Source organism: Neophocaena asiaeorientalis, unplaced genomic scaffold, assembly GCF_003031525.2.
Source record: "Neophocaena asiaeorientalis asiaeorientalis breed wild unplaced genomic scaffold, Neophocaena_asiaeorientalis_V1.1 scaffold1, whole genome shotgun sequence".
Taxonomy (NCBI): Eukaryota; Metazoa; Chordata; class Mammalia; order Artiodactyla; family Phocoenidae; genus Neophocaena; species Neophocaena asiaeorientalis.
In genome coordinates, this window is record NW_020171981.1 from 2311033 (window position 1) to 2330461 (window position 19429).

The 19429-nt window shown below is 47.2% G+C and overlaps 1 protein-coding gene and 1 pseudogene across 10 annotated transcripts in view; both read right to left on the minus strand.

The window, feature by feature from the left end:
- Nucleotides 1–19429, minus strand: part of CDK12 (cyclin dependent kinase 12) — a 78160-nt gene that overhangs the window by 12089 nt on the left and 46642 nt on the right. For 2 of the 10 annotated variants that reach the window (XM_024746148.1, XM_024746105.1), the window contains 4 exons: nucleotides 15051–15090; nucleotides 13315–13459; nucleotides 9356–9454; nucleotides 2234–7571 (listed from right to left, as the gene is read on the minus strand). In XM_024746148.1, coding sequence (XP_024601916.1) covers nucleotides 15059–15090 — 32 coding nt within the window. In that variant the 3' untranslated portion in view covers nucleotides 2234–7571; nucleotides 9356–9454; nucleotides 13315–13459; nucleotides 15051–15058. Of the gene's footprint in view, nucleotides 1–2233; nucleotides 7572–9355; nucleotides 9455–13314; nucleotides 13460–14979; nucleotides 15091–19429 lie in introns of those variants that run through there. The other 8 variants (XM_024746121.1, XM_024746095.1, XM_024746089.1 and 5 more) reach the window with 8 other exon arrangements.
- Nucleotides 516–1594, minus strand: LOC112400425 (60S ribosomal protein L19 pseudogene; annotated as a pseudogene).

Here is a 19429-nt window from a genome sequence, read left to right on the forward strand (position 1 = left end):
CTTGCTGAGAGAGAGAGAGAGAGAAAGGAGGGATGGGAAGGGAGTGGTGGCAGGAGAGGAGGGTACCTGGAGTAGAGGGGCAGCCAAGGGAAGGGAAGAGGCAGGGGCCCTGAAGTTTCCTGATAAGGCGCCATCTTGGCTTCAAGGGCAGGTAGCTGTCTCCACATTCAGGACCTCTGACAATCAGGAAATCTCAGAGGGGATAAAAGCCAGTAAATAGTGATCTCCTTTTGTCTAAGAACTTCCATCCAGGGAATTTCCTGGCGGTCCAGTGGTTAGGACTCCATGCTTTCACAAACAAGGGCCCTGGTTCAATCCCTGGTCAGGAAACTAAGATCCTGCAAGCCCCTAGGCACAGCAGGAAAAAAAAAAAAAAGTCCACCCAAAAAAGAGGTTTAGAATGGTTACCTCTGGTTGCTTCAACAATGCAAAGTACTCCCTATACATTCTGAAGCCCTCAGTGTTTATCCCCCATGGCTGAAATTACTGGATAAGGATGGAGGGCACCATTGGAAGAAGATGTGCCATTTCTGATGGGCCATGGAAGATGGAGAAGAGTGATATGCGCTCTCAGCCTGGTTCTGGAGCTTTAAGTAGACAGGGAAAGTTGTTATAAGTCCACCACAGCTACGAGAATAGGCCAAGGGAGCAATGGTAACATCAACTGTAAAAAATCCAGTTCCAGCAGGAGGTGGGAAGAGGCAGTGTTTGGGCTGACTCTAGGTTTCCACCTGTCAGCTTCTACCAGTGCCCAGAGGCTGAGGGATAGACCAAATGATTTCTCTAGCTCCTGCTGACTTAGCTGTCCATAATTTGGAGAGAAAGAGCAGTGGTAAAGTGAGGACTAAGTGTGAACTGGCATTTTTTCTTTTTTTTAAGCAGATAATGGCTTGTTTTTTATTGAATGAGTGATCTATGTAATTGCCGAGGCCACTCTGAACAGAGAAGAGGGAGAGAACTTTATGTCTTGGTCTCTTCCTCCTTGGACAGAGTCTTGACGATTTCCTCCTTCTTGGCCTGGAGCCGCTCTTCGCGCTTTTGGGCTTCCTTGGTCTTAGACCTGCGGGCCTCAGCCTGGTCCGCCAGAAGCTTCTTGCGAGCCTTGTCTGCCTTCAGCTTGTGGATACATTCCATGATAATCCACTTGTTTTTGAACACTTTACCCTTCACTTTCAGGTACAGGCTGTGATCACGTGGCAGTCAATCTTCTTAGAGTCACGGTATCTTCTGAGCAGCGGGCACAGAATTCTCATCCTCCTCAACCAGGTTACCTTCTCGGGCATTCGAGCGTTGGCAGCACCCTTTCTCTTACCTATGCCCATGTGCCTGCCCTTCCGGCGGGCCAAGGTATATTTCCAGCATCAAGCCCAGGAATGGACTGTCACAGGCTTCCAGATGATCAGCCCATCTTTGATCAGCTTCCGGATCTGCTGATGGGAGCTGGCATTGGCGATTTCATTAGTCTCATTGGGGTCCAACCAGACCTTCTTTCTGCCGCAGCGGAGGACACCGAAGCCAAGCCTTTTCTGAAGCCTGAGTATACTCATGCCTGCGGCCGCAGCAGCAAAACAGTGAACTACCATTTTTGATTCCACTTTGCTTTCCCCAAACCATGTCCCAGACACCGAGCCTGCCCAAGGGATATATGTGTGTGTGTGTGTGTGTGTGTGTGTGTGTGTGTAAATGACCTATAGTTCCCCACCACACTAAAATAAAATTAAAATGCTATTTCTCCCTTACTGCCCCCCACCCCAGAATAGAGAGCTCACTTGTCATGGGACTCAACTTCCTCAGACCTCAACAGAGATACACTCAACTTCACATTTCCAAGGAGACCCTTGACCATTTATGCTCTGATAGACAGACACCCGAAGGCTGAGTCCTCCCTTTCCTATTCTAGGTCCCAGGTCTTGGGCAGATTGCTCATAGGCTCCATCCACTTCAGTCTTGAAGCAACAAAGGGGAAACAATTTGAAGGGCATAAGCCGTATTGCCCCCTGCTTCATGACACTGATCTTCTAACCTATGAACCAAAGTTAGCTGTGAGGACCTGAAGTGGCCCAGGCTGCTCCAGTGCTCTTCCTGCCTCCGACATCTCTCTTCTGGTTCTGCCTACACCCTCTTCCCAGCAACCTTCGTCAAGGTCTGAGAAAGCCTGGTGTAGTAGAAAGAGCCCTACTGTCTTGAGTTCCAAGCTCTTCTTTGCCATTTAACAGCATGTGATTGTGGGAAAATCATTTACGATAAGCCTCAATTTTCCCTGTCTATGAAATGGAAATAATAATAGGTGCCATGCCTGAAGGGTTAAGAAACTTAATAATTGTGATTATAAAACAACACTCAGGACACCAAGTAAAACAGGCTCTTTCATTAGTTGCTAGTGAGTACAAAGCAGGAGCACAAAGTGTTCCTTTTATGAAAAAATATTTTATTTTTATTGGCGTATACTTGACTTACAATGTTGTGTACAAAGTGTTCTTTAACAGGTGAATGGTTAAACTGTGGTACATCCATATCATGAAATAAATAAAAGAAACAAACTATTGATACATTCAAAAACTTGAGTGGATATCCAGAGACTTACGCTGAGTGAAAAAATCCAATCCTAAAAAGCTCCATAGTGTATGACTCCATTTTTTGAAAGAAAAAATTTTAGAAGTGGAGGATAGATTAGTGGTTGCCAAGGGTTAAGAAGGGGGTGATGTAGGCGTGATTATAAAAGAGCAACATGAAGAATCCTTGTGGTGTTGGAACTGTTCAGTATCTTGACTGTAGTGGCAGATGTAAGAACTTACACAGGTAACAATATTGCATAGAACTTAATATACACACATACACAGGTAAAACTGGGGAAATATGGATCGAGCTAATGTCAGTATTCTGGTTGTGATGTCATACTATAGTTTTACAAAATGTTACTACTGGGTAAATGTGGGCAAAATGTACAAGGGATCTCTCTATATTATTTCTTACAACTGCATGTGAATCTACAATTACCTCAATTTTTAAAAAAGGATATGATAGATTATTAATGTTTCTGCTGGGTTTAGGAGAAAGAAGGGGCTGCCCGTGTGTTTCCATTGAAGAATTCCAAAGAGGAAGATTAAAAAATATTATTCCTATTATGGTACATCAATAAAGTAATCATACCTATGGGGAGGGGGGATATTTGTATCTGTTGACCCAATAATTTCACTTCTTGGAATTTACTATAAAAAAATGCACGAAGTTTTAGGATAGGATGTACGTCATGGTATTATTTATAACAGCAGATATGTCTAAATGATTAAAATAGTGGATGAGCTTTATACATCATAGCATATCTAGGTGATGAAATACTCTATACACTTTAAACATACTTAAAAAAATATATACACTGAGCACAATGCCTGGCAGTCAATAAATGGTAGTTCACTTTACTGGTATGTTCTGGGTATTAAAAGAGCTAATGTAGGTAAATGCACTTGACAAACTGTAAAGCGCTTGGCTAGTGCTCTGTGTTGCTATCTTTTGTTTTTTTCCTTTTTTGGCTGCGCCATGTGGCATGTAGGATCTTAGTTCTCTGACCAGGGATCAAACCCATGCCCCTTGCAGTGGAAGCGCAGAGTCCTAACCACTGGACAGCCAGGGAATTCCTCTGTGTTGCTATCTTAATGGCTGTCTCTCCCAGGTCCATCCTAGATGAAGCTGTACTTCCAGGCAGAACACTACCTAAGGAACTCCTAGCTGGAGGCATGGGAATGGGGAAACTGACTTCTTTGGGAGTATGAGTCACAGGATTGGGGCTACTTCCGTTCCAGGAGACTGCCACCCCCTGCTCCAAATCATCAGTAAAACTATGGACATTCTCCCCAGCACACGCACATACTCACATTTGGCCTATAATTCCAGGGGACTCATAGAGTCTTTGACACGGTGTCAGCCCTGATGATTCCATAAAATTAATAGACTCTATTGTATCGACCACTGTTGACTGAGCACCTACTCAGTATCAGGCACTGTCCTAGGTACTTTACACACATTATTTCACTAAACTCTCTTCACCACCTTAAAAGGTTGTTTATCTGCATTTCACAGACAAGGACACTAGGGCTAAAAGAGGTTAAGCGACTTACCTAGGTGGCACAGCTCGTAAACGGCAGCACGGGCATTACACTCTAACCACCACACATACTACATTTAGAAGAAATGAGGAGGAAACTGCACTGAGGCCCACATCTGGAGGAGCCCCGGAAAAATACCCTTTGTTCTTCCAATGCCCCTTGGGTAGACATAGACTTAAACTCATACCAGGCAAAAGAAAAATCTCTGAAGAGAAGTAGGTCCATTTTGAAGTCTTATATCCCATGAGTAAGTTTTTCCATGTGTCTAACCTCTATCCTTTCTGCTAAAATCCAATCCCTTTTCCTCTCTTGTTTCCCGTGGGGATGGTGAATATATGGCATGGTGCCCCTCCATGAAAGGTCCTGAGTCAGGAGGGGATCGAGGAATTTCTCTGTTGAGGCCTCAGTTCCCTTGGTCTCTTGGATCTTCCCCAAGGTATCAAACCAAAAGATGAGGAGCAGAAAATGGACCAGGAAGAAAAGCAGAGAGAGTAGCCTACCCAGACCAAGGAGACCAACTTGGAGGATGGCCTGGGACTCTTTCAGGTCCTAAGTCCTGGGCTCAGGGTGAAGTTAAGGTGGTCAGTTTTCCCCACCAGGCTCAGCAGCCAGCTTCATGTTTGACATTTATCCAGCTGTGGAGGTCTGGCCAGCATCCCTCACGCCAGAGCCTCTTGTTTGTCGCAATGTGACATCTCTATAGAAAGGAGGGATCTGGGGCTTCTGCCACTCTGCATTTATTCCTCCCGTCTCAATACTACCTTGCTGTACTTGCTCAGGACCAGCCAGCCTAACGGGAGGAGCTTAGAGAATAATCTGAGGAAAAAGAATAATCTTATGAGGAGGAGGCTGGGATCCCAAGACTAGGTCCAAAGCTCTTTTCTCTCAACATGAGAGCCAGGAGGGAAACTGGGGCCTGAGTCTAGACATAGATTGGGAACAAGAGGTGTCTTCCCTCCCTCCATCCTTCCTTCCCTCCTCCACGCACTATTCTACCCTGCCAGGGCCTAAGCACGCTCACAGCTCACTTTGGCTTCCCTTGGCCCATCTACCTTATGGACAGGAGAGAGTTAAAGGCATGGTATGGGCAAGCTATAAATTTCCCATCAGTGTGGGGAGAGGAGGACTGTTGGCAGGGAGGGGGTTGGGCTGGGGGGGGAGGGGGAGCTGGGAAAAAGCCAGGAGGTTGTCTCTAGGTAACAATAAACACTGCAAGCAAGGAGCAGCTGTTACACTTACTCTCTCTGCATCACAATGCTGAAATAACACTAATAAACCAGTGTGCCCAATACACAGGCATATACGCATTTAGGGCCAAGCCCCACTGTACCCCTAGGGCTGCCCTTTGCTCCAGGTCAGGGGCCTTGGTGCCAGTGGACGTACCTGTCTTGGCCTGGCTATACTTATGTGGAGGATGAGGACTGGTGAGTCAGTCTCAGAGGCAGAGTGGCATTCTCAGAGGAAGGGGGTGATTCCAGGTTCAGATCCTGATGGCATTCACTGGTAGGAAGAGGTCAAATGGGGTAACTCTTGGCTGGGAGTTGGGAGGAGGGGAGGAGAGTGAGAAAGAGAAAAGTATAGGGAACAGACAACTACTTACCATGTCTTCTCAGATTGGAGGGCATGAGGTAGCCAGGAGTGGAGTCAGCTGAAGGGAGGTGGAAGAAAACGGGGACTGAGGAGAAGGTTTAAGAGGAGGAACACATGGTATTGAGGAGTGATCCTTGTATCTCCTGGGGCTGAACTCCCTACACCTGCCTACACCCCACCTGGTGCACCCAGGCTCCCCCTCAGCACCACTTTTATAGCAGAGCCAGGTGATATGTCAGTTCAGTTCAGGATTGGGCTTTATTACGGGTGTTCCAGCAGGGGCCCCTGGCCTCCTGATGCTGCCAGGGAGAGCTGGGGGAGTGGAGCTGATCCCATCTTCCTACACGAAGAGCAGCTGGTCCGTCCCTTCCTCCAATCAAAACTGTCTCTGGATCCCCAGGAGCATCCCGCAGAGGGCCCCTCATCCCAGCTGGACAGCAGAGCCGTCATCGGTGAAAGGAGTAGAAATAGGCAAATGGAAACTTAGGCTCTGTCAGAGAACTCCCCTCCTATTCTCCTCTGAGGTTAGAAGGAGGATATCTATTATGTGTCTGGATACACTGGTATCCGAGATCCCTGTCTCCTTTTGCTGAAACAGGGAGGCCCTTGGGACTGTGGTCAGAAGCACAGCTGATTCTCCTGGTCCACTTTCTGGCCCTGTTCTGCTGATATGACCTCAAACACAGTAGTCTGTCATCCCCCTGATTCAGAAAGTCAGGAGAAGATGCACATTGCCCACCTGACCTGTAAGGGAAGAGAAAATCAGCACCTTTGAAGATCATGGTTTCTGTTTCCAGCAAAAGAGTACTGAGACCAAGTAGTGGTAATCCTTCCAGGTTCTGGTCCTATAATAGTGCCTTTTTCTCTTCTTTTTTTTTTTTTTTTTTTTTAATTTCTAAGTCGTGCGGTGTCAGCTGGGTACCCAGACCTCTGGGCAGGTAAGTGACAGTAGGGAGGAGTAGCTGTGTCTGCCTGGAAAGCCCCTTTCCTGAAAGGTGCCTAGGAGCGCTGAGCTGCCACAGCACAGAACCCTCTGTGCAGCCCATGGATACACTGGGGCAAGAGTAACTAGCCTCTCCTACCCTTTCCTCACTGGGAAGCCTCTCCCTGGGAATGCTCAGCCTCCCTGCTATCTTCTCTCCCATTTCCCTCTCTTCCTTCTTAGCTGGGGCCTCTCCTTGCCCCACAATCCAGATGACAGACCTCTATCCACGGCTCAGAGTGGGGGAGAAATGGGGTAAAAGAGACCTCTAACAGGCCTGGACCCCCTTCCCTTCTGTTGTTTTCATGAGCCACCCCTGTTGCTATGAGCCACCAGAACCTTGAATTCAGGTGAGCTGCCAGCAGCCTTCTCCCTCCCCACAGCCGCTCCAGCCAGGAAGATACGCACCTAAAGGGCCCCAGAGCCCACTGTCTTCCTACTCGCAGGGCCACAGCCCCCTCCTGCATCCCTAGGAATCTGCACCACAGACACACTGGGATGAGTTAGAAAGGAGTGCGACAGACCCCACCATGTGCTCTGTGCTGGAGCAGAGGGCCAGCTGCCTGTACAACAGAGCAGGATCACCAGCCAGGAGAGCCGGCACAACTTGGGCACAGAGCCTTGTTGGCATGTTAGAGGGGGCAGGGGAGGGGATGGGGTAAGAAGGCTGTTTCAGGAGCACACGTCTCCTCCTGGCTCCCTCTCTGGGCACTGTTTCTTCTCCTTGGCTTCTCTCCCTGGGTACTGATGGATATCATGGCGCTGCCACCTCTGAAATATCTTCCTTCACTTCTTCCATGGCTTTGGGAGCTAGAGAGGGGATCTGCATGATAACCTTCGAGGTGTTGAGGTGGGAGGTTCAGACATCCAGCTCTCTCACCAACCAATGGGACACACTGAGGGAGAAGGAGGAAAGGAGCCCCATCAGAGTAAAAGCTAAACCCTGGGCCAGCAATGAGCTCCTCAACAATTCCCTCTTCTCTAGAGCACAGGGAATTCTGGGTACTGCTACCTCTGCCTTCTGCTTACTTCAAGTCTATCCCTCCTTCCCTGCAAAAGCTCAGGGTTTCTTCTGGATTCCAGAGTAGGCTCCAGGCTCTGACTCCAGGGCTGTAGATCTCATACCCTTGGCTAAACCTTGGGAGTATGAGACAGGGCTGGTGGGGATTGAAGGGAGGGAGATCTTGTTCCTTAGAGAAACATCAAGAATCTAGACTGAATGCTTTAAGGGCCTTTTAGCCCCTCCAATATACCTCTAATCTTGGAGTAGGGGTGGACAAGGGGTGAGAAAGAGGGCCTAGAGAAAGCCTGACACCTCCTCTCTTTCTTCACTGCGTGCTCCTCCTCTGCTGCTCTCTGTTTCAGAGGAGAAGCAGCAGCTCTGTAAACAGGAGCCATCTAATAACCCCCCTGAACAATACTCAATATGAACGGCCTGCCTTATGTTATGCAGCCAGCCCCACAGGTGGGACTACAGGCCTCAGTTTCCAAATTTCCCCTCTCTAACTTCTCTCCTCTTTCAGGCTTCTCCCCCATCTCCCCCCACAAGAGAATCTTCCTTTTCAACTCCCTGGCACAGTTTTCCTCCCCCATCCCCACTTCTGCAGGCCCTTGGAAACAGGGGAGGAGCTAGATGGAGTCTATCCAGACTGTCCTGAGGCAATGCAAGGGGGCCCTTCTCATCTTGTTGGTAGTAGAAAAGGCAGAGAATTAGGTAGCCAAGGAGATGACCCTAAGTGTCTAAGACAGGGCAGGGTGAGTCTGGGGGCACTTAGAGAGGTGCATCTTGCTCTTCCCTAGGGACTCTGGGGATATTAAATGGTGTACTAAGATAGAGGAGAAGACAATTCTGGGAGTAAAGGATAAGTGTTGGGGGTTGGGAGGGTGTGACAAAGTTTCTACCCATACTGCTTTCCGCAACTTAGTCTCATGAAGCACAGAACAAAGAATGTTGAATTTTTTGAGGAAGGAAGGAGATGCCAGGAAATGCCATCTTTGGCAACTTGGTGGGCAAGCCACTTCTCTCATCATTCTTTCTTAACTCTAGTGTCTGAATAGTGAAGGAGGTGGGGGTGGGAGACGGGGACAGCTGGAAATGTGCCCCTCTCTCCAGTGTGCACCAACACCGCATAGAGCCAAATGGGGCTTGAGTAAGAGCTTTGGGCCATGGCACCGCGTGAATACAGGGGCATTTCTGACTCAGCTTTCAGAGCCTTGAGTTTTAATTCTGTCTCTCTTCTTGGCTTAGACATGGGACAAGACCACTCCTCGCTACATTTTTTGGCATAATTTTCTCTAGCAGCTTATACTGCAGCAGAGAAACTTGTGATAAGATCTCAGAAAAAGCTCAATATTTAGTCACCATTGGGGGATTTATTTCTTGGTTAAGGAACTGGGGAAGTTAGTGTATCTCCTTCCCTGTGGACCTTTTAGAATATGGTAAAATCTCATGGGAGTGGGAGGTTCTGGGGGATCTGTCTACTTGAAAGCAAGGGAACGGATGAGATGACCTCTGGAACGGGCTGTACAAGGGAAATGTTCCCCCAGTAATGCACCCACCTGACTCCTCTGAGTTGCTTCCAAGACTTAGGAGCCAGAGACGCGAGACTCCAAGCAATAGAGAATAATATTCTGCCTACCATCTTCCCTTGACTTTCCTCCCCACACCCTACCTACTTACATTTCCCTGTGTTCCCAGGAACTCTCCAAATCCAGGAACAAAAGCAACTCCAGGGCAGAATTCAACTGATTTCCCTTCTCTGGGTCTCTGTTTTCACATCTGTAAAATGAATCGTTTGGCAAGATGAGCTCCAGGTTCTCTTCCTTGCAACAGTAAGGGTCTATGATTCATACCCCAAAGGCACCAGCCCTCATTTGCATGCTGTTTTGCATGTAATCTCAACGGCACTTATTTTATGTCTAAACACACAGAAATATCTCTGAACCCTGCCCTTCTCCTCCCTGTCACCACAGTCTCTGGTTCTACGGTCCCTAGTTCCTGTCCTCCCCTTCAAGGACCTCAAAGCTCTGTCCCCACCTTCCTTTCACAATTTTACAGCACTCAATGGGACAAGCTCAACCAAACAAAACCTCGGGAACAAGAAAACAGCCTTACCTAATATCCTGGCTGCAATTTTGGGGCCCCAAACTGAGTCAGCTGGTACAGTTCCATCCTTTTTGGAGGTCCTGGCCATTGGGGGGAAATCCTGGTACCTCTCCCCAGTGCCTCCCCTCCTCCTCCACCTTGCTATTCTCCATGCCAGAACGCAAAGTGGCCAGTGATTGATGGGCCTGGGTTCCTGGTAACCGCACCCAGTGGCCCAATCCTCCTCCCTTACCCAATCCCTCCCCTGTCCCTATTCAGAGATCAGATTGTCTCATGTTGGTCCCTGAGGTCCCATTAATTAAAAATACATCCAATTAAATGGCAGGTGAAAACGTGCTATTGGAACTCTCCACCCCCCTGCCCCAGCTTGGTCCTCCCCACCCCCATTTTAAGGCTCAGCTGTGCTTTGAGCTGAGAAAAAAAAGAGAGAGAGAGGAAGAAAGAGGGAGAGAGAAGAGGAAGACATAGAGGTGGGGGTATTCGGCGGGGGAGCTATTTGAACCTCTGCCAGGGTAGCATGTGCCAGCCTGGGAGGGTGGCACTGTGCCCTGGTGTCTAATTTCTGGAGGTGTGAGTAGGTTCAGTCAGCTGGGTACCCACTTCCATTTCCCTTAAAGGGGCAGAGGAAAGTCAAAGGGTGTGTCTAGCTATACTGCCCTCCTTCTGGGCTTGGTGAAGGAAGGAGTAGAAGTATAAATGGTAGAGGGCCCTTAAGAGGGGGTGTGATGTTCAGGGGTTGGGAGAATCTGAGGCTTCCATTCTTGGCATATCCCTGCTCTTCCCTGAACTGCAAGGAAGATAACGAGAAGCTGTTTGGGACCCAGGTGGCAGGGCATGGCTGTGCTCCCGAGCCAGGCTGTACCTACCCCTGCCCACAGGAAAGCTGAGAAAAAAACGGAGCGATGAAGGAAGGAGCCATAATTTGGGTGGGAGCAGATGGGTCAAATAGGATAAAATATACAAGCATGTACATTTGTGTGGGTAGCACCTTATAGGGAAGAAGATCTGGAGGGACTTGTCCTATTTGCCCTTTCTCTAGGCAAAAAGAAGCAGCAGTAGTGTGAAGTCACCTCAAACTGGCAGGCTGTGAGTAGGGCATCTCTGCCCCTCCACATTTATGGTGTCCCCAGCATTTTGTCAGGTGAGGCATCAGCCCCACCCTCCACCCCTCTAAAGCCCTCTGGCCCCAAGCAATGCAAAGCTAGTAGGCACTGAGAGATGTTGGGAGAGGAGCTAGGAAAAAAAGGGTGACTAAGGGTGGTACTCAGAATCCAGGCAGTAGTGGGGGTATCTGCCGACCGAGGGCCCCCGTCTGGCCTCCTTGGCAGCCTCAGTACCTCCTCACTTCACTTTAACGCTAATTGGAGATTTTAATCTGCACTGCTGCACTGCTCGGGGTGCTGGGGGGAGCGCCAGCTGTGCAGCAATTCCAGCAGCACCGACTGTTTAATCAAGCTGTCCTCCTGGGGAGGGGCCCTTGATCATGGGGGTAGGAGGGAGGAGGAGAACCTCTGTCATCTCCCTTAGCCTGTTCAGCCTGGAAGGGCTTCATGGAGACTGAGGGTCAAATATGGGACACCTCATCCCCATAAGGGCTCCACGGCCACTTGGATCCCTAGCAGAGACATTACACAGTACGGGGGCAGCATGAGGATCAAGGGTCAGAGCAGCCGCCATCCCCATCCTGCTTTCTGAAACTACTGTCGTCGCAGCGCCCCAGAGTGTCCTGGGTGTCCTCCAGCCATTCAGGTGGTAAACATCCTCCAGACCATCTTGAGCTCTGCGGGTTTGTGCTGGGGGAGGTGAAGGGGGCATAGAAGACTGAACTTTCCTAGTCTCTCAGTCTCTCTGAGAGGGTCCTCCCCCCAAAACTCTTTCCTAAGAGAGCTAGTTCTTTAAGAGCTACTTCTCTTAAAACAATTGTAAGAGATTTTTTTTTTTTTTTTCTCTCTGAAAAACCAGATACCTCCACCCTCTGGGCCAGAAAGAGACTGTCTTACAGGCTGGGGACAGTGGGGTAGACAGCTGGAGCCTGCTACACCTTGAAGGAGAGAAACACATGTGCAAGGTGTTTTGTGACTAGAGCTAGGGGGCTTCCCAGGTTCAGCTGGGAATACAGTGACATGTCAGTCCACTAGGGAAGAGCATTCAGGGTCTCAGGCCATTTTTAAGGAAGAAGAAGTGAAAGAACAACTAACTATTCTTCTGGCTCCTTGGGCTCCTGGTCTCAGGCTCTCTGGGGGGTGTTTCTGACCCCTATCTTGGAGAAAGATCGCAGAGTCCCCCTCTCCCCTCACCCAAACTCTGTCTGCGGAGGGGCAGGAGTTTTAATTGGTCAGCAGTGCCCTCGTGTGGCAGAAACCAAGACTGCAGCCGCCCAAGTGGATGAGCAGCTTTGAGGGATCAGACATCCAGATTGACAGAGAGGTAGGCAGGGTACCCCAGGTGCCCAAAGCTTACTTACTGCTCAACCACTTCCAGAGACATTTCCTACTTTCTAACACCTACTCTATCCCTCCCTCCATCCCATCCTAACTGCTTCACCTCCAACTCAAGGTGTGTGCCTACCGGGGGAGGGAGCACCTTACCCAGACCTGGCGCTTATTTAGGCCTGCTGCTTGTGCTGTCTGGATTGCAGGGGTGAGAGAGGCATTGCTAAGAGACGAGACCTAAGGTCAAAAGGGTAAGCTGATGTCAACTCCAGTGGCAGGAGAGGCTCTGGCACCCCTGCCAACTCCCTGTAAGTGCCAGACAAGAGCTGCCACCCGAGCTCAAGACAGAGTATTACCTATTGCTGGGTTCTTCCCTGTAGCAATCCGTTCGCTACCCCCTGGAGGGGTCTGGGAATGAATACAGAGAGACTCTTAGAGTCTGAGATCCTTGTCCTCAGGAATGGACACCAGATAAAACCTTTCCCTCAAAAGATTCAAGTGTTCCTCAAGGATGCCAGGCCACTGGACAGAACGCACATCTGGACTTCAGGCTTTCAGCTCGAAGAGAAGGGTTGCCTGTCATTAGACCCTTCCCCTCCAGTGTCAAATACCAACCATTTACTGTTTACTGTTCCCTTCTTTCCACATGCACTAAATGGGGGAAATGTATTTGCTTTGTTTTGTTTTGTTTTGTTTTTTTGTGGTACGCGGGCCTCTCACTGTTGTAGCCTCTCCCGTTGCGGAGCACAGGCTCTGGACGCGCAGGCCCAGCGGCCATGGCTCACAGGCCTAGCCGTTCCACGGCATGTGGGATCTTCCCGGACCGGAGCACGAACCCGTGTCCCCTGCATCCGCAGGCGGATTCTCAACCACTGTGCCAGCAGGGAAGCCCGGGGAAATGGTTTTAAACTACAGAAAAGGGGGTGGAGAGTTAACATTAGGAAGGGCTCTCTAAAATTTAGGGCTGGAAGTCACCAAGGTGGAGAGCTGAGTCACAGAGGCCTTCCCCTTGTTGGAGATATTTATCAACAGAGAGAAATAGTCCCAGGGAGAAATATGACCCTGTTTAGGGTTGGTGGGTAGGGAGACGAGTACACCTACCTGGTAGCAAGAAGGGTAGGGGTAGGCATAGTAGGTTGGTGACCTGCCCAGGTCTAGGCATTGAGGATGGAAATAAGCAGGCTGGCAGACCTCTACTTCTCGTGTCTTTGCACAGTGTTTGGAGAGGGGGGATCTCCCATCAAACCTGGAAATGATGTGGAGAAGCTGATGAGAGGTAGTAAGAAGGGATATCAATGCCCTACCCTCACGCAAAAGAAAGAAAGAGAAAATAGCTTCTTGGGGAAGAAGAAAGCAGGACTATGTGTACGTATGAGGTGGTGGGTGAGTGGGGCAGGTGCTGTAGAGAGGCTGAGAGTAGCCAATATCAGCATCCCACTATTGAGGAATATTCATTAGCACAGCTGTGGCCAAGAGAAAAGAACAGGAATGAAATGACCACAATGCCAACTGAGAGGGTTACCCACTCCAGCCAGGAGGGAGGAATTGCTAATCAGAAGACAGGACACCATAACAGGGTCGAGTAAAAAGCTAAGGATCTCCCAAGGCAATAGAAATAAAAGCAAAAATAAACAAATGGGACCTAATCAAGCTTATAAGCTTTTGCACAGCAAAGGAAACTATAAACAAAACAAAAAGTCAGTCTACGGACTGGGAGAAAATATTTGTGAATGATGTCACCGATGAGGGCTTAACTTACAAAATATACAAACAGCTCATACAACTCGATAACAAAAAATCAAAGTACCCAATGAAAAAATGGGCAGAAGACCTAAACAGACATTTCTCCAAAGAAGACATATAGATGGGCAGTAGACACGTGAAAAGATGCTCGACATCACTAAGTATCACCTCACACCAGTTAGAATGGGCATCATTAAAAAGTCTACAAATAACAAATGCTGGAGAGGGTGTGGAGAAAAGGGAACCCTCCCTACATTGTTGGTGGGAATGTAAATTGGTGCAGCCACTATGGAAAACAGTATGGAGGTTCCTTAGAAAACTAAAAATAGAGTTACCATATGATCCAGCAATCCCACTACTGGGCATAATATATCCAGATAAAACTATAATTTGAAAAGATACATGCACCCCTATGTTCGTAGCAGCACTTTTTACAATAGCCAAGACATGGAAACAACCTAAATGTCCATCGATAGATGAATGGATAAAGATGTGGTACATATATACAATGGAATACTACTCAGCCATAAAAAAGCATGAAATAATGCCATTTGCAGCTACATGGAGAGACCTGGAGATTATCATATTAAGCAAAGTAAGTCAGAAAGAGAAAGACAAATACCATAGGATATCACTTATATATGGAATCTAAAATATGGCACAAATGAATTTATCTATGTAACAGAAACAGACTCCCAGACATAGAGAACAGACTTGTGGCTGCCAATGGGGAAGGGAGTTGGATTGGGAGTTTGGGACTAGCAGATGCAAACTATTATATAATATATAGAATGGATTAAATAACATCCTATTGCATAGCACAGGGAACTATGTTCAATATCCTGTAATAAACCATAATGGAAAAGAATTTAAAAAAAAAAAAAAAAAGCTAAGGAAACTCCTCTGGAGATCTTTGGGTATAAGAACTTCCCTGAGACTGTTTGTGTGTGTGTGTGTGTGTGTGTGTGTATTAATCCCTTACAAAAGCAGGCCAGTGGCCTCTGATTGGCTTAAGGTCCCTACCTGGCCTTAAAGTCTGTGAAAGTGACTGAATTTTGCAGGGGTCCGGATGTCAGGTAATTGATGGACATTACCAAATTCCTCAGGGGCCATCACTCCTACTGCTGCTGCCACCTGTAAAAGAAAATTCAGGTTATATTAGAAATGAGATAAGGGATTAGACACCAAAAAGGGTCTATGGGCTTTCACCCAGGGAGCATGGCCTTGGTAGGTAAAGTGATGGCGATGGTCACCACTCTTCTAATTCACAGAGCTGAGAAGGATTCTGGTGAACCTTAAGTATGCTCCCAAAGAGAGTTGTAAGTGTTCTAAGATTCCTAGCTCCAGGGAACTAGCTCCCAGTCTGATAAAGTAAAAAACCATGGTTCCTATAATTAAAAGTTAGGAATTCAACAGAAATAGAAGCTGTGAAACCCAGAATTATAAAGGGCAACGAAGGTTCAAGGCTAATGGAAAGTTAATGCAAGAAAGTGACTCAAAGGAGGGCATCTAGTTTTAGATCAGATAATCAGATTGTATTTGAAGCCTCTCTTGTCCAAAACAGCTTCTTGAAGAAAGGCTCAGAGGTCAGAAAAAGGTCCTATGAGATAGAAAGGAGGTTTGTGGGACAGCAGATTTGATGCAATTTGGGCAGGTAGGTCTATACACTCCCTGTGTAGGGATTAATCTGCATGGGGACCAACTCCACATTCCTCCTGTGCTATCAACCAGGGTGTGATGGAGAAAACGTAAAGATATGTACTGGGATCTATTTGTCAACAGCAGTCAATACTCATTTTGCAGCCTCCCAGCCCCTCTGACCCAGACCTATAATTCTTTCTATCTCTAAACTGCCTTACTCCCTCCAAGATACTGCTTCCACTTTAGGAACTCGTTAGCATTCCCCTCCCTGCATGTCAGTAGCTCCCAGACTCATGCTCAGAAAATAAGCATTGGAACGGACTGTAGAAACATCTGGGAGAGGTCCAAAGAGGGGAGGGGAGTCTCAGTACCAGAGTGAGATGACTTTAGAACCTGCTGTGCATGTCAGCCCATTGAGCACACTATTCAGGGCTTAGGTCATTGTGGAGCACACCACCTTCCTTCCGTCCCAACAAAGGAGAAAACCAACCCAAAGCTAAATAACAGGAGGGAGGAGTACAGCCCCACCCCCATTTGCCTGTAATCTCAGAGAATATTTTATTTTACTCAGAGTTCTATAATCCCTTCTCTCATTCAGCAATTCCCCTTAGTTTCCCAGCAAGTGAGGTGTTTTCTTTCTCCTTTCCTTCTGATTTTAATTTTCAATATAGCTGTATTACAACGCAAAGGAGCCTGAGTTGAGCTTTGGGGTAAATTCCTCACAATGCCTCTGAGGATCTTTTCCCTACTATCCAAACCCCAGAGATAGTTGGCAACGAGCTCCTAGAACTATGGTGTAACTCTGAGGCATCAGGATCTTTGGCTGTGGCTTGCCACTTGCTTCCCAACGAACCAGAGTTCTTGACTCTAAATAAAAATTACAGTTGTACAATTTGCATGTCATTGAAAGATTAATCTTTGAGGTAAAAATATATAAAGCTTCTCAGTTTTTCTACTAATTTTTTTTAACCTAACTTTCCCCCTCAATCTGTCCTTCCCCCCTCAAAATCTCACAGCCCTACCTTCCTTTCTGGAGGAAGCACAGGGCTGTTAGGAATTGATGCTCTTGGATTCTTATCTTGGCTGGCTGCCACTAACTCACTGTGAGACTGTGGACAAGGCATTTCCCTTCCCTAAGCCTCAGTTTCTTGCTCTGTAAAATGAAAAGTTGAATTAGGTGGTCTCTAGTTCCCTTTCTAGCTCTGGCCATCTATGATTCTATCAGGAAGAAGACACAAGTGTCCTTCCATCAGGAAGTGAGATATTCCTGCCCTTCACACCTTTCTCTCAGGGCCACTGCATAAAGAAGCTCCCCTGTAGATGCCTGCCTTTTTCATGCTGGCTTAACTAAAGGGACAAACAAGTGAGTTCCAGTAGGAGGCCAAACTCCTCTGATTATGAAGAAAAGATGTTAAAAAGGTGATCTAATTCTAACCTTTAATCTTGAGAGCAGATAGGAGAAAAGGCAGGTATGTGGCAGGAAAGAGTATGACAAGCATGCCCCACTAACACACTGAGCACACTCACCCTAGGGAGCCCCGTATAACCAGTGACGGCTCAGCCAACACAACTGTGTGTGGATGGAAGAAGAAAGCGAGGACATGTGTAAACACTTCAGGAGCATAGACGTAAATGTCCGATCAATGCATATACACTCACTCCTGCTCTCTCCTACTTAGGCCTATACGTGCCTTGTAAGAAGCTATAGTGGGAGGGGACACCACATCCCAGTCTTCTCCCTCCCCAAAGTCAGAAAGGAAGAGACAGTGAGACAGGAGATACTTGGCTTCCTCTAAATTGTTTTGTCCTTCCTCACAGCTGCAATCAGAAGCTAAGGGCTCCCGCAGGCCTTGTTCTGATCTGCTGCAGGCAACGGAGGGTTTTTGAAACCGAGAGGACTTGGCTGCGGCCCCGTTTCAGCTGCCATTGGGGCTGGCTAATGGGCTCATTCGGGAAGACCCCCGCCTGCTGCACTAAAGAGTCCCCTGCCAACCCCTTCCCCAGTCCCAACCCAATTAATAAATGGGGGCTCCCACTTTATGGCTCTGGGAGCAGGAACCAGAGATACAAATGACCCCCAGGGAGGGAGAGAAAAAGGCCTTCCAAGAATCAAGCCAGAGAACTGTGCATCCACAGGCACATGCTGCCACAGGCTAGTCATATCCCATTTTCAAAGCATTAAAGGGGAAGAAACTGGCAAAAAAACTGTATTTTCTTTCCCAGATCCAGAGTGGGATAGCATTCCTGAAGTCTGCGGGTACACCCCAGGAATAAACTCTCTTTCACTTGGTTCTCCAACCTGAAAAAGGCAGAGTGCAGGTGATCATCTGGGCACATAGCATGTGCTCAACTATTTTCCAGGGGCTGTGCCTCCTCCTAGACTCCGCAATAATGAACATAGACATATTCCATCAATTGGTTAATAAAGTAAACACTTTCTACTTATTAAAAACAACGCAGCTACCTCTTTCCAAGTTCTCATCACCATCAACAGCATAAATATGTCCTGGGGTTATCATCTTCAGCCTATCTTTTATTCCTCCCCTCACATCCAAACTATCATGAAGTCTTGCTAATTCTACTGCCCCCTCTCTTTCTTCTCCTTCCCCTTGTCCTACTCTAGTCCTGGCTCTTGGGGCCTTACACCTGGTTAAGAACAATAATATCCTAGCAAGCTTTCCTGCTTCCATGACCTAGTATAGCTGCAAAAGGCCTCAACGTCATATTCACCTCATCATGCTCTGCTCTGTTACTGCTTACCAAATCAAATTCAAATTCCTCATTCAGGCCAACAAGATTGCTCCTCCAACTTCATTTCCTAATATTCCTCTCCCGTACTACCCTGACTACTCCACTCATAGCCCTCTGCACAAAACACATAAGCTTTCCATAAGTTCTCTCCCTCTGATCACCTTCCTCTCTTCTGTTTCATGTCCTCTATCCTCATTACCTTCGAGGAATCTTTTCTGGTTAACTCCAGTTTTTCTGATTACTTCTTTGCTTTGGTTCCTTCTGTACTATGTTACTATTTTATTTTATAACCTGCATTAATGTACTGACTTATTTCCCTACTTCCCACCAGGTATAAGCCTCATCTCTCACTAGACCCAGAAGCTTCCTAAAGTTGGGACCCTCTCATAATCTTCCCCAGAAGTTGCCCTGTACTCAAGACATGATCCAGCTAGTGATATTACTGCTCCCCATAGAAGCAGCCCTCATGGTATAATTCGGGATATCATATCAAACGACTACAAGAAATACAATCTTATTCTCAATGTCAGTTTTCAGGCTGCCACCTACCCTTACCAACATTGAACATGACTTCAAAGTGTGTTGCAAAACAAAACAAAGACCTAAAAAAATATATATATATATATACAGTAACCATAGGATTTTGTTTATCTTCTTAATTCATAGTATATATGCTATTTTTTTAAGACCCCTTAGGATGAGAAGCCCCATTTTGTTCCCTATTTCTAAGATTAATCCTATGTTCTCAGGTCATGACCTGATTTTCTAGAATGAAATCAATCCCAGAGGCAATAGTAATCTTGTTTCCTACCAGCCTTGTCTCTAGCCTGCCTCTGACCCATCACATTTTTGGAAGGTACCTAGGAATAGAGAAGTTATTCATGAGTCTCTCTCAACTACTTAGCAAGTACTTCCTTAGATTAACCTCACTCTCAAATGTTGACTCCACTTCCTCTAGTTTAGCCCTGTGTGCTTAGACAGGAAAAAATTATCTGCCACCCCCCTTTATCTCCTACATATTGCTCAGGACAATAAGGATTTGCCTTTTATTCTTTCCATCCCTTGGCCTCAAGGTGCTTAA